At 34.4% G+C, this 13,213-nt stretch overlaps 2 protein-coding genes across 5 annotated transcripts; both read right to left on the bottom strand.

The window, feature by feature from the left end:
* Window positions 1–67: 67 nt before the first annotated feature.
* Window positions 68–4,395, bottom strand: Pi4KIIalpha (phosphatidylinositol 4-kinase II alpha). 3 transcript variants are annotated; one of them, XM_089589461.1, is made up of 8 exons: window positions 4,055–4,395; window positions 2,787–3,213; window positions 2,269–2,387; window positions 1,655–2,147; window positions 1,322–1,584; window positions 1,106–1,245; window positions 841–947; window positions 68–754 (listed from the first exon to the last, which is right to left on the bottom strand). In XM_089589461.1, exons 2-7 carry the CDS (start codon window positions 3,082–3,084, stop codon window positions 854–856), a joined length of 1,407 nt encoding a protein of 468 aa, XP_089445587.1. In that variant the 5' UTR covers window positions 3,085–3,213; window positions 4,055–4,395; the 3' UTR covers window positions 68–754; window positions 841–853. The 3 variants fall into 3 exon arrangements, with proteins under 3 accessions (XP_089445587.1, XP_089445586.1, XP_089445588.1); XM_089589460.1 differs by having other exon boundaries at window positions 68–947; XM_089589462.1 differs by lacking the exon at window positions 4,055–4,395 and having other exon boundaries at window positions 68–947; window positions 2,269–2,531; window positions 2,787–2,876.
* A 485-nt stretch (window positions 4,396–4,880) lies between these two features.
* On the bottom strand, window positions 4,881–8,286 carry LOC106638043 (ATP-dependent RNA helicase DDX42). 2 transcript variants are annotated; one of them, XM_014351060.2, is made up of 9 exons: window positions 8,168–8,286; window positions 7,690–7,958; window positions 7,361–7,615; window positions 6,748–7,288; window positions 6,453–6,681; window positions 6,112–6,386; window positions 5,897–6,047; window positions 5,362–5,828; window positions 4,881–5,294 (listed from the first exon to the last, which is right to left on the bottom strand). In XM_014351060.2, exons 2-9 carry the CDS (start codon window positions 7,908–7,910, stop codon window positions 5,097–5,099), a joined length of 2,337 nt encoding a protein of 778 aa, XP_014206546.2. In that variant the 5' UTR covers window positions 7,911–7,958; window positions 8,168–8,286; the 3' UTR covers window positions 4,881–5,096. The 2 variants fall into 2 exon arrangements, with proteins under 2 accessions (XP_014206546.2, XP_089445797.1); XM_089589671.1 differs by having other exon boundaries at window positions 8,127–8,182.
* Between the last annotated feature and the right edge of the window lie 4,927 nt (window positions 8,287–13,213).

The raw sequence follows: 13,213 nt of genomic DNA on the forward strand, positions 1-13,213 counted from the left end.
ATAACCAAGTTCAATTACTCCAAGTTATTATGTAAAATTAAAACACTGCTTGTTATTTTCAACATAGTTTTATATTTTTATTTTGATGGTTCATAAAGCCAAAAAAATTTTTTTAACGATATTTACAAACCAAATACATGAGCACATAGCAAATAATAAGCAAAATTTTTACAGAAAAATTGCTGCCACGAAAAAGACGGAATATACTTTTGGCGTAACATTCATAAGTTCATTTACGCTCTCGCTCCTGTTACAGTAATTTACAATTTTTTTATAATTTACAACATTCAAATTTCCAATATTTTCCAACTCACGATACTCTCAAAGTGAATGCCAAAACAAACGTGGAATGCACATTAAGAAGTATTTTTTTTTTTTTTTTAATATAAGTAAAATGAGCGATTGGCACATAGTTTACAAAACTGTGTTGCTTTATAAATACGAATTTTCTCATTTTTACAGCATTGACGTAAGTGTTCATCGTTGCATATTTTTAAGTAATAAGTCAAAATATGTCATGATTTTTTAAAATTATACGTCATTTTTTTTTTTTTTTTTTTTTTTTTTTTTTTTTTTTCTTCTAAATACCCCCTGTCTAAAATAACATATTTATACAGTACAAATACCATTTTCTCCGAATAAGCTACGTGCAGTATTTATCACATACGTAAGTCTTGCTTATCACTTTCAACATGTTCTTCAGACAGTAGATCAACACAAAAATGTATTGGCAATATATATTCTCTCCATAATTCTACAACATAGTTCGGGCACTTGAGAAAAGTAACAGAATAGAATTTAAGAAAGAGTGTGGGTGAGAGTCCAGAGAGAACGAGATACCTTGTCAGACTGATCAACACCAGGAAAAGAATGGACTCTTGTTTTGGAAGCGCTGAGTAAACGTGTCTGAAAACGAAAATAGCCTTGGTGCTCCACTTCCCTTGGCTCTGCAATAAAAAGATTGAAAATTATAAGTACATCCTTCTTTCTACACCTTTGATAAAACACCATTTTTTACTAATTAGTAGCCAAGTTTTTTTAATTGACAAAAATATATTATCAAACTTGTAAAAATATTGAATAAATATCAATTGTGTTTTGTTACTTTTCGACAATAACAGCCGGCATTTGTACAAGTTGCACAGGGCTCTTCGAGTCTTTTAGTGCTTGTTGAAGATTTAATATTTGGCCTCGCATCACACTCATTTGTTTATCGAAATGAGAACGATCAAATCCTTTATCTTGCTGAAAAGTTAAATAAAAATAAATTAAGAATTTTGAACGTTAAAAAAAAAAAAAAAAAAGGAAATATTGCATTTACTTTAAATAGTACGTGTAAATCGTCGCACAAGTCTTGCACGAAATTCTGATCAGAAAGTAGTGGTAAAACGAGGTCTCGCGTCGTTTCACTGAAGGGTAATTTCGCTTGACTAAGCCAAGCCCAGTGATAAGGATAAGCTCGCCACGAATCCGGGTGTTTGAACGGAAACGCCAAACCATTATCTATAGCGGCAATTTGAACGTCACCTAACGTTTTATCTTTGGCTGAGGCAGCAGTATATTTTATCAACCAATTATCGTTACCTGATGGGCCAAAAAAAAAATATTATAAATTATTTTAAATATAATTTCAAAACTGAAATAAAAGACGTACCTCTATCTGTATTTCTAATAATATAGTCTAAAACGACTAGACGTTCAAACTGAAGCTGGAATTGTTGTGCCAAGTGTGGAGCCGGTGGTTCGCTCTCCCATCGTCGCAGCCAGTAATCCGCGTCTTTGTAGCCGTCCACGAAGAGTTGAAACGATCCAATTTTCGGAGGTAAGCCTATTCTATTGAAATGCGACGCCACTGCTGGAAATTGTTCCAGTATGGCCTGCTTCATGCGAGCTTTCTCTCTGTCGATTCTTACGTAGTTGAAGGTTTTACTGACGAGCTTGACAACTCGAGTATTCGGCACAATGCCTAAGCCGAGTTTTCGGTCGACCAAGCTTGCCCCTGTCTCACTGAGGTAACCTTGATTTGGGATTAAGCAACTGCGGCCAAAACAACAGGGACAGCATAGTTTGTGCATCCACTTTGTCCATTTGGGATTAAGTCTGCCATACGGTTCCTCGTCTTTAGGCTTGAAGACGGCGATAATTTTCTAAGAAATTTTCATACGATTTTTTAGATAAAATGGAATCACTTGAAATATATATATATATATATATATATATGCATATACATATACATTGTTTCAAGTTATCTGAAAAGGTTATTCTTACCCCTGCTTGATTCTTGACAAAGTAACTTCCACTCGATCCCTGGTATATCCTTTGTGGATATATTCCATTGTCTATTGCACACTCCGCCTGCCATACTAGTTCCGAAAATTGTGGATCGTCTATAATATTATCAAAAATTTCACATTCAATCTCAAACATACTCTCCTGCTGTATTGGTCGTGCAATGAACAATGCGTATGTCTAATAGTAGTGAAAGTTGACGTCACTAAGAAAATATTCGTTTCGACGTGTCACTTGTGGTTCTAGAAAATTATTTTCACATCGATTTTTATCTAATATTACTCATCCAAGATAAAATGAATGGTAATAGATAATTTTTTTCCTTTCGTTTTTATATTTGTGATATCTTTATCTAAAGTGCCAGTTAATAAAAGTTGAAAAAACATATTCGACCGTACAAGTGATTTATTCTGTTTTTTTGCAAATTGAATGCGTGGTGAAAAATATAAGAAAAAAAAAAAAAAAAAAAAAAAACTTATAAATTGAAAATTATATACCTGGAAAACGATTGAAGGTGATATCAAGTTCCAATCGACCAAGGAGAGGCTGGCTCTCCCGGTCAGCTCCGGAGGAATCAATGGTTACTGATTGTTCTGTACTAATAGTAGGAGCAAATTCAACTTCTGGCACTAACACTATTGGATCACCATCAGCAATAACCGTTTTATTACTATTGCTGCTGACAGCTGCCACGGATAAATCAACAAGAGAGTCTGTTTCCACAGGGTTGGTGTTGTTATGACTATTGTATTCTCTATAAGGCACGTGCAGTTGCTGCTGTTCCGAATCGCTCATTACAACCAAGTTCCTCTCTGAGTTTGGTTATACTTCCAAACAATGAGATGGAAAAATCAAAATTTTCCAGCTACAACTACTTTACAACTCATCATTGAGCAAACTAATGAGAGGTTGACTGCCTTGAATCTGGAAAAAAAAAAAAAAAAAAAAAAAAACATAAGTGTAATTGTTGCCTGAATCATGACTTTAATTAAAAATTCATGACAAAAGAATGATGTAATTTTTCTTGGTTTTAAAAATTAATTCTATCAAATTTAATAATTTTAACCTGCCTGGTATGACGGTGGGTGGACTTTTTTGGTATCTCTTCAATTGGACAAACAAGCTGATATGATCAATACTCGTAATAAGCTGATTAAAGGATACAAGGAGAGGAAAGGTAGCCACCATCATTCCCGGGAAATGTTATCTTTGCCATGGAATGATGTAAAATGGTAGGCTCACACATAGAAAGAGAGATAAAGTGAATAACAAGTCAATAATGTAATACAAAATTTTAATATTGATCAACCTTTCTCCTCTCTTCCTTGCTGAGGCATTACAAACAGTTACAGTTAAATTACTCGAGTTTCGTTTCCAATATACTCAAGTATTCATTAAAGCGTGAAAGATTTCCAATATTATGTATCGTGCTCTGTACTAAGCCAATACTGATATCTATAACGTGTGTCAAGTACCCTATACGTACGTGAAGCATCATATCGCAACAGCATTGCGGATGTATATAGACACCTGTTTAATTTAGCATACTTAATAGAGAAATAGTCAGCTATTAGCGACAGCAACAGCGGTCAGTTGAAAAAAAAAAAAAAAAAAAAAAAAAAAAAGAAACAAATTAATAGCACAGAAGAAAGGAGGGAGGCTTTGTTTATCCAGCTCGCGTAATACGTAACAGATGATAAAACACAACCGAGAGATAGGCAAAGCTATATTTAATATGCATTAATTATTACGACCAACGACTTACCCTCCACCAAGAGGTGGAGCAGGGCTGCTCCGAGCAGCTCACACCGAGGTGGTTGTTGCTGCTTTCCTTGTCCTCTTGCTGATGGTGCTCCTCTACTTAGCTGCGTCATGTGTGACGGCCTTGTAAGTACACATAAATCTCGGTACGTCACTCTGCAGGCAGCCAATCGTCTGTGAATAGCATCTATATGAGTCACAGCCTCGATGCACAATCTGCGGGGTTTAATTGCTTCTTTTACTCTTTAGCAGATATTAACCATGGTTCAATTACTCCAGTAAGTACGCACTCAAGTAAAAGCAGAATTTACGACGAAAACCGATGGCTGTAACGAACGTCAAAATGGTAAAAGGTACAAAATCAGCAGAAGGTATGACATGACCATCAGCTGATGTTTTTTGGCTGTATATACATGTATATTTATAAGCTCTGTAAAGGCAGTGCCTGTAAGTGCAGCCGTGTGGCGCGCTAGTGGCGCTGTGACGCGGCTTTCGGGCTTTGTGTGTTCTGTCATCCTGCGCCAAGATAAATAAACAGACGACGTGAATCGGGTTTTCAACGTAAAATTGGGGAATTGTTTTTCGTGAGCAAATTGGAACTTTTTCTGTTATTCGACACCTCATATTTTTCAAGCAATCATTAATTTTTAAAACCTATTTTTAAATAAACTTTCATTGTATTGCAATAAAAATAATTACAGATAAATCGATGAACTGAATCATTCAATGGCGAATAAAAATACACGTAATGAAAGCACCTGTAGTCTGATACAGATCCTATATTACCAAATGAAATCAAAATTTTGATTAAACGAAAATTAAACCAATCGCATGGGGCAAGACTTTTAATGATTTTTTGGAGTAATGTACGTTCAAAATATGGAAAAAATCACGAAGCAACTCCTTTAGTTACACAATTATTTTTTGTAAGTAAAATATAAAACAAAAATGGTCATTACAACATAATAATCGACTATAATTATTTCTTCACGACGATAAATGATAAAATCATCAACAGATATTTCTTCCACACACACACACCACTTTTACTCCCACCGACTTTTCCTGGTACTTTTTCGATCCTGTTTCTCAGATTGTACTGCTTTGGAGTTTTCTTGGGTCGATTGGCTGTTTGAAGGTGTTGAAGAAGTTGGCAGAGTGCTTGGCGGAGGCGGAGGTGGTGGCATAATCACAGATAAAGGTGTAATCGTTTGCTCCCAGGTGTGATCCGACGAAGCGCGAAACTACAAAATGAATGCTTGCTAGTACGAATGGTTACAAAGAGACTGTTGGAGTGAAAATGAACATTACCTGTGTGTTGTACTGACTCCTGAAAGCAGCTTTCATTGCCGCAAGTCGGTCGCTGCATGGCCCTGCTTTCTCCAACGTTTTGACTACTTGGCTAATATCTTTGGATCCTTGAGAGGTTGACGATGATTCCGAGCTCTGCTCAGATTGCGTGCTTTTGCCTCGAAAACCAAAACCTGCACCACCTACGGTCACTTGCTTACCCTTTCCGCTTTTGAATCTCGACTTTTTAAACCAATTACTTTGCAGAGCCAAGTCCATCAAATTTTTTGGTACTTGCTGGTTTGCTCCTTCGAGATTTCTCACGAGATGACCGGCAAATTCCTTGTCCCTTTCGTTAACGAGCGTATATGCCGTACCTTTTTCCCCAGCTCGACCAGTTCGGCCGATTCTGTGCGTGTGAGTGTCTATGTCCCGGGCTACGTCGTAGTTTACAACCGTTCTTACGTGAGGAATATCCAAACCTCGAGCTGCACAGATGATTACGATGATGATAACAATGATTTTCAATTGGAAAAATACAAGCGATTAAACGTACCTGCGACATCCGTAGCAACTAATATGTCAACTTGTTTCTTTTTAAAAGCAGTTATAACTTTATTTCGTTCAATTTGGTCAATGTCTCCGTGAAGCAACATAACGTCGTGTTCTTTCAACTTTAAGTTGTTTGCTAATTCTTCGGCGTTCAACTAAAAAATTTTTTTCCATTATACGCTAAAATTTGTCGATTTGATGATAATCATCAAGCCTTACCTTTTTAGTGACAAATATTAGCAAACTGCCATTACTTAAAAATTGGACTAAATTTTGATTAAGCCAATTCCATTTACCAATGGGATCATTATTAAATACTACCACGTGCTGCGTTACATCTGTATTCGCTTCGCCAACATCACCTTGAACGATCCTTATTGGATCAGTCAACACGTCTCTGGCAAGTTTTTCGATTCTTTTCTTAAAAGTAGCGCTAAAGAGCAACGTTTGCCTGTCAGGCCTAACGTGATTACATATGGACCTCACTTGTGGCTCTAATGGTTAAAAATTCGATGATATCAATGTATCCATGATTTTACAAGTGACTCTTTGATACTTACCAAAACCCATGTCAAACATTCTATCGGCTTCGTCGAGAACCAAAAATGTAACTCGTTCTAAATTGGTGGCTTTCATTTTGACCAAGTCAATTAGTCTACCTGGAGTGGCCACAACGATTTCCGCTCCATCCTCCAAAGCCTTGCTCTGTTCCCACTTGCTGCCACCTCCATAGCAACAACAAACCCTAATATTGTACACTTTACCAAATTTTTTTGCCTCTTGATATATCTGGATGGGAGAAAAAAAAACCAATTGTAAAACATCACTTGGTTTCAAAGGACAAAAAATTATCACCTGTTGCGACAATTCTCTGGTTGGTGCTAGAACGAGTCCTATGGGTCCATCACCATCAGCCAATTCTTTTTGATCCATTATGTGAATTAACATGGGCCATACGAATGCGGCCGTTTTACCACTACCTGTTTTAGCAATGCCAATCAAGTCTCGGCCACTCATTGCCACAGGGATTGCTTGTGCCTGAATCGGAGTGGGTTGAGTGTACTCGTATTTTCGTATGCCCTTGATTAAATGCTCATCAAACCCAAAATGTCCAAAACTTGATACGGGATGAGGCGGAGCTGGCCCTGTCACTTTGATGCCCAATGCTTTTCTCAAATCATCAATTTGCTGTTTATCGAGATTCGCAATGTCTTGGTGCACATTGTAAAAATTCTTTTCAAATGGCTCATAAGGAATGACACTGTGATCTATTGGAGGTAAGGGATCAATTTCTTTTTTTTTAAGCGGAGCCATAGGATTCCCATCCTCGTCGTATTCAATTTCTTGATCAGAGTCATCTGCATGGAGCCCTGCATTTGGATTTTCTTCCATATATCTAGTGATCAATCAAGATGATGATAATGATGATGTACAAAATAATGTGCAACAATTATAAGTATTGTATTACCTGTAATAACTTTCTTCATCATCCTCGACATCAATGTCTGCTCTAACACCTCTACTTTTATCATCCTTATTTTCGTTTTGATTTCTTTCAACTTGAGCGTTTATTCCAGCCATGAATGCATCCAATGGATCCTCTTCGCTGTCACTGTCATCATGGCTTTCAAGTTTCTTTTTTGCTGGCTCTTGGTACGAAGGTGAGCCTGGCGCTGGAATGTATTCCAGTTTCGACGAATCATCATCATCATCATCAAAGTACCTATCGAGTTGATATATATTTTAAAAATGCATCACATGGAATTTTTCATTTAATTTTAAACCAAATAACCCAACTCGTCTTCAGTTTTACTGCGTTTCTTTGGTGCTCCACAGCTGGCTGACAGGGCAGTTTCAGTGATGGAATTCATCGTGTGATAACCTTGCTTGCTAAAACCCGAGTTTTGTGGTGGAGGAGGTATAGCAGCTCCAGCACGCTTACGACTACTGGGCATTTGAAAGCCTGTAAACCCAAATCCTTTAGACTTTTTGGCATGGTTACTTTGGCGGTAACTCATGGTTATGGCTATATCCTTACTTAAATACTATAGCTGATATCAATATTTCTGGAAAAAGAAAGACGTTTTTGATAAACATCTAATAACACAACTTGAAAATGTACTAGGAGAAAAAGTCATACAACTACTTTAATAACAATAAATCGAAATTACAAAAGGAACAATTTGAACTGAATTTGATAGGTTAACCAAGCTGAATCGAATTCAAATACTCACAAACAACATTAGTGAAGACTGCAGAGTAAAAGTATGATTACCAAATTCAAATTTATTGCTCCAGACAGTATTTATTTTACAAAAATGACATCCCCAATTTGCACAAATATGAGAATATACTACATTAACTTGACCAAGGTGTTTTTTGTTTACCCTACGAGCGTCGTCTGCTAAAGACAATGAACTGTATATGGACAACTGTAGTTGCGAAGTTGTAAGTGACTGACTAGTCCGTAACATGACCATGACCATAGGAAGGTTCGGGGACCGAGATTGGGCGCACGCCGTCAACCCGCGCTCGCCTGCGCTCGCCCGAACTCAACCGCTATTTCGCGCTATCTTTATTATTTACATAAATACGGCTATTTTAAGTTTTCGCCAAATTTTAAAACCAAAATCACAGATTTTCAACGTTTTCACGGGTTTGGGTTAATTTGCTGTAATGTTCTAGACTGCCTGGACTCCTAATTACCACAATTTAATCATTTTTCGTGTAGTTGCAAGAGCTAATTTAAAAGAGAAAAAAAAAATTTTCAAAATTTTGATGATTCCAAATTAAGGCTTATTTTGCTCTATCTTCATTATTTACGGAGATACGGCCATATTAAGTTTTGGCCATCTTTTAAAACCAAAATTCCAGAATTTCAACGTTTTCACAGGTTTAGGTTCATTTGCTATGATGATCTAGACTGCCTGGACGCTCAATTACTACAATTTTATTATTTTTTGTGTAGTTGCAAAGGCCTAATTTCAATAAAAAAAAAAAATTTTTTTTTTTCAATTCCGATGATTCCAAATTAAGGCTTATTTTGCTCTATCTCCATTATTTACGAAGATACGGCCATTTGAAGTTTTAGCTAACTTTTGGAGATAAAATCCTGGATTTTCAAGGTTTTTACGGGTTCGGGTCTATTTGATATGATGATCTAGACTGCCTGGACGCTCAATTACTACAATTTTATTATTTTTTGTGTAGTTGCAAAGGCCTTATTTCAAAAAAAAAAAAAAATTTTTTTTTTTCAATTCCGATGATTCCAAATTAAGGCTTATTTTGCTCTATCTCCATGATTTACGAAGATACGGCCATTTAAAGTTTTAGCTAACTTCTGGAGATAAAATCCTGAATTTTTAAGGTTTTTACGGGTTCGGGTCTATTTGATATGATAATCTAGACTGCCTGGACGCTCAATTACTACAATTTTATTATTTTTTGTGTAGTTGCAAAGGCCTTATTTCAAAAAAAAAAAAAATTTTTTTTTAATTTCGATGATTCCGAATTAGGGCTTATTTTGCTCTATCTCCATTATTTACGGAGATACGGCCATTTAAAGTTTTAGCAAACTTTTGAAGATATAATCCTGGATTGTTAGGGTTTTTACGGGTTCGGGTCGATTTGCTATGATATTCTAGACTGCCTGGACGATAAATTACTGCGATTTTATTATTTTTTGTGTAATTGCAATGGCCTAATTTAAAAAAAAAAAAAAATAATTTTTTTTTAATTTCGATGATTCCGAAATAAGGCTTATTTTGCTCTATCTCCATTATTTACGGAGATACGGCCATTTGAAGTTTTAGCTAACTTTTAAAGATATAATCCTGGATTGTTAGGGTTTTTACGGGTTCAGGTCAATTTGCTATAATATTCTAGACTGCCTGGACGATAAATTACTGCGATTTTATTATTTTTTGTGTAATTGCAATGGCCTAATTTAAAAAAAAAAAAAAAATTTTTTTTTAATTTCGATGATTCCGAAATAAAGCTTATTTTGCTCTATCTCCATTATTTACGGAGATACGGCCATTTGAAGTTTTAGCTAACTTTTAAAGATATAATCATGGATTGTTAGGGTTTTTACGGGTTCGGGTCAATTTGCTATAATATTCTAGACTGCCTGGACGATAAATTACTGCGATTTTATTATTTTTTGTGTAATTGCAATGGCCTAATTTGAAAAAAAAAAAAAAAATTTTTTTTTAATTTCGATGATTCCGAATTAAGGCTTATTTTGCTCTATCTCCATTATTTACAGAGATACGGCCATTTGAAGTTTTAGCTAACTTTTAAAGATATAATCCTGGATTGTTAGGGTTTTTACGGGTTCAGGTCAATTTGCTATAATATTCTAGACTGCCTGGACGATAAATTACTACGATTTTATTATTTTTTGTGTAATTGCAATGGCCTAATTTCAATGAAAGAAAAAAATTTTTTTTTTTCAATTCCGATAATTCCAAATTAAGGCTTATTTTGCTTTATCTCCATTATTTACGGAGATACGGCCATTTAAAGTTTTAGCTAACTTTTGGAGATGAAATCCTGGATTTTCAAGGTTTTTACGGGTTCGGGTCTATTTGATATGATAATCTAGACTACCTGTACGCTCAATTACTACAATTTTATTATTTTTTGTGTAGTTGCAGAGGCCTTATTTCAAAAAAAAAAAAAATTTTTTTTTTTTAATTCCGATGATTCCGAATTAAGGCTTATTTTGCTCTATCTCCATTATTTACGGAGATACGGCCATTTAAAGTTTCAGCTAACTTTTGGATATGAAATCCTGGATTTTCAAGGTTTTTATGGGTTCGGGTCTATTTGCTAAGATGTTCTAGACTGCCTGGACGCTTAATTACTACAATTTTATCATTTTTTGTGTAGTTGCAAAGGCCTAGTTTCAAAACAAAAAAAAAAATTTTTTTTTAATTTTGATGATTTTAAATTAAGGCTTATTTTGCTCTATCTCCATTATTTACATAGATATGGCCATTTAAAGTTTTAGCTAACTTTTGGAGATGAAATCCTCGATTTTCAAGGTTTTTACGGGTTCAGGTCTATTTGATATGATAATCTAGACTGCCTGGACGCTCAATTACTATAATTTTATTATTTTTTGTGTAGTTGCAGAGGCCTTATTTCAAAAAAAAAAAAATTTTTTTTTTTTAATTCCGATGATTCCGAATTAAGGCTTATTTTGCTCTATCTCTATTATTTACAAAGATACTGCCATTTCAAGTTTTGATCAACTGTTAAAACCAAAATCCTGGATTTGAAAAGTTTTCAAGGGTTTGGATCTATTTGCTAAGATGTTCTAGACTGCCTGGACGCTCAATTACTACAATTTTATTATTTTTTGTGTAGTTGCAGAGGCCTTATTTAAAAAAAAAAAAAATTTTTTTTTTTTTAATTCCGATGATTCCAAATTAAGGCTTATTTTGCTCTATCTCCATTATTTACGGAGATACGGCCATTTGAAGATTTAGCTAACTTTTAAAGATATAATCCTGGATTGTTAGGGTTTTTACGGGTTCAGGACAATTTGATATGATGATCTAGACTGCCTGGACGCTCAATTACTACAATTTTATTATTTTTTGTGTAATTGCAATGGCCTAATTTAAAAAAAAAAAAAAATTTTTTTTTAATTTCGATGATTCCGAATTAGGGCTTATTTTGCTCTATCTCCATTATTAGTGGAGATACGGCCATTTAAAGTTTTAGCTAACTTTTAAAGATATAATCATGGATTGTTAGGGTTTTCACGGGTTCAGGTCAATTTGCTATAATATTCTAGACTGCCTGGACGATAAATTACTGCGATTTTATTATTTTTTGTGTAATTGCAATGGCCTAATTTAAAAAAAAAAAAAATTTTTTTTTAATTTCGATGATTCCGAATTAAGGCTTATTTTGCTCTATATCCATTATTTACGGAGATACGGCCATTTGAAGTTTTAGCTAACTTTTAAAGATATAATCCTGGATTGTTAGGGTTTTTACGGGTTCAGGTCAATTTGCTATAATATTCTAGACTGCCTGGACGATAAATCACTACGATTTTATTATTTTTTGTGTAATTGCAAAGGCCTAGTTTCAAAACAAAAAAAAAATTTTTTTTTAATTTCGATGATTCCGAATTAGGGCTTATTTTGCTCTATCTCCATTATTTACGGAGATACGGCCATTTGAAGTTTTAGCTAACTTTTAAAGATATAATCCTGGATTGTTAGGGTTTTTACGGGTTCAGGTCAATTTGCTATAATATTCTAGACTGCCTGAACGATAAATCACTACGATTTTATTATTTTTTGTGTAATTGCAAAGGCCTAGTTTCAAAACAAAAAAAAAATTTTTTTTTAATTTCGATGATTCCGAATTAGGGCTTATTTTGCTCTATCTCCATTATTTACGGAGATACGGCCATTTGAAGTTTTAGCTAACTTTCAAAGATATAATCCTGGATTGTTATGGTTTTTACGGGTTCAGGTCAATTTGCTATAATATTCTAGACTGCCTGGACGATAAATCACTACGATTTTATTATTTTGTGTGTAATTGCAAAGGCCTAGTTTCAAAACAAAAAAAAAATTTTTTTTTAATTTTGATGATTCCGAATTAGGCCTTATTTTGCTCTATCTCCATTATTTACGGAGATACGGCCATTTGAAGTTTTAGCTAACTTTCAAAGATATAATCCTGGATTGTTAGGGTTTTTACGGGTTCAGGTCAATTTGCTATAATATTCTAGACTGCCTGGACGATAAATTACTGCGATTTTATTATTTTTTGTGTTATTGCCATTGCCTAATTTAAAAAAAAAAAAAAAATTTTTTTTTTAATTTCGATGATTCCGAATTAAGGCTTATTTTGCTCTATCTCCATTATTTACGGAGATACGGCCATTTGAAGATTTTGCTAACTTTTAAAGATATAATCCTGGATTGTTAGGGTTTTTACGGGTTCAGGTCAATTTGCTATAATATTCTAGATTGCCTGGACAATAAATTACTACGATTTTATTATTTTTTGTGTAATTGCAAAGGCCTAGTTTTAAAACAAATAAAAAAAATTATTTTTAAATTTCGATGATTCCAAATTAAGGCTTATTTTGCTCTATCTCCATTATTTACGGAGATACGGCCATTTCAAATTTTGGTCAACTGTTAAAACCAAAATCCTGTATTTTTATTGTTTTAAAGGGTTTATGTCTACTTGCTATGATGATCTAGACTGCCTGGACGCTCAATTACTACAATTTTATTATTTTTGTGTAGTTGCAAAGGCCTTATTTCAAAAAAAAAAAAAAATT

Source organism: Copidosoma floridanum, unplaced genomic scaffold (genome assembly GCF_036245765.1).
Source record: "Copidosoma floridanum isolate Cflo_tuat_1 unplaced genomic scaffold, Cflo_Japanese_pri ptg000009l, whole genome shotgun sequence".
In the NCBI taxonomy this organism is placed as follows: domain Eukaryota; kingdom Metazoa; phylum Arthropoda; class Insecta; order Hymenoptera; family Encyrtidae; genus Copidosoma; species Copidosoma floridanum.

Excerpts from the sequence above, each read along its gene's own strand:
- Pi4KIIalpha (XM_089589461.1), bottom strand. The coding sequence starts at position 3,084 with ATGAGCGATTCGGAACAGCAGCAACTGCACGTGCCTTATAGAGAATAC. Across the intron at positions 2,148-2,268 it reads TTGTCAAGAATCAAGCAGGG|AAAATTATCGCCGTCTTCAA; the intron begins GTAAGAATAACC and ends AAAATTTCTTAG. Across the intron at positions 1,246-1,321 it reads ATTTACACGTACTATTTAAA|CAAGATAAAGGATTTGATCG; the intron begins GTAAATGCAATA and ends TTAACTTTTCAG.
- LOC106638043 (XM_014351060.2), bottom strand. The coding sequence starts at position 7,910 with ATGAGTTACCGCCAAAGTAACCATGCCAAAAAGTCTAAAGGATTTGGG. Across the intron at positions 7,289-7,360 it reads GATGAAGAAAGTTATTACAG|ATATATGGAAGAAAATCCAA; the intron begins GTAATACAATAC and ends ATTGATCACTAG. Across the intron at positions 5,829-5,896 it reads AGTTGCTACGGATGTCGCAG|CTCGAGGTTTGGATATTCCT; the intron begins GTACGTTTAATC and ends TCATCTGTGCAG.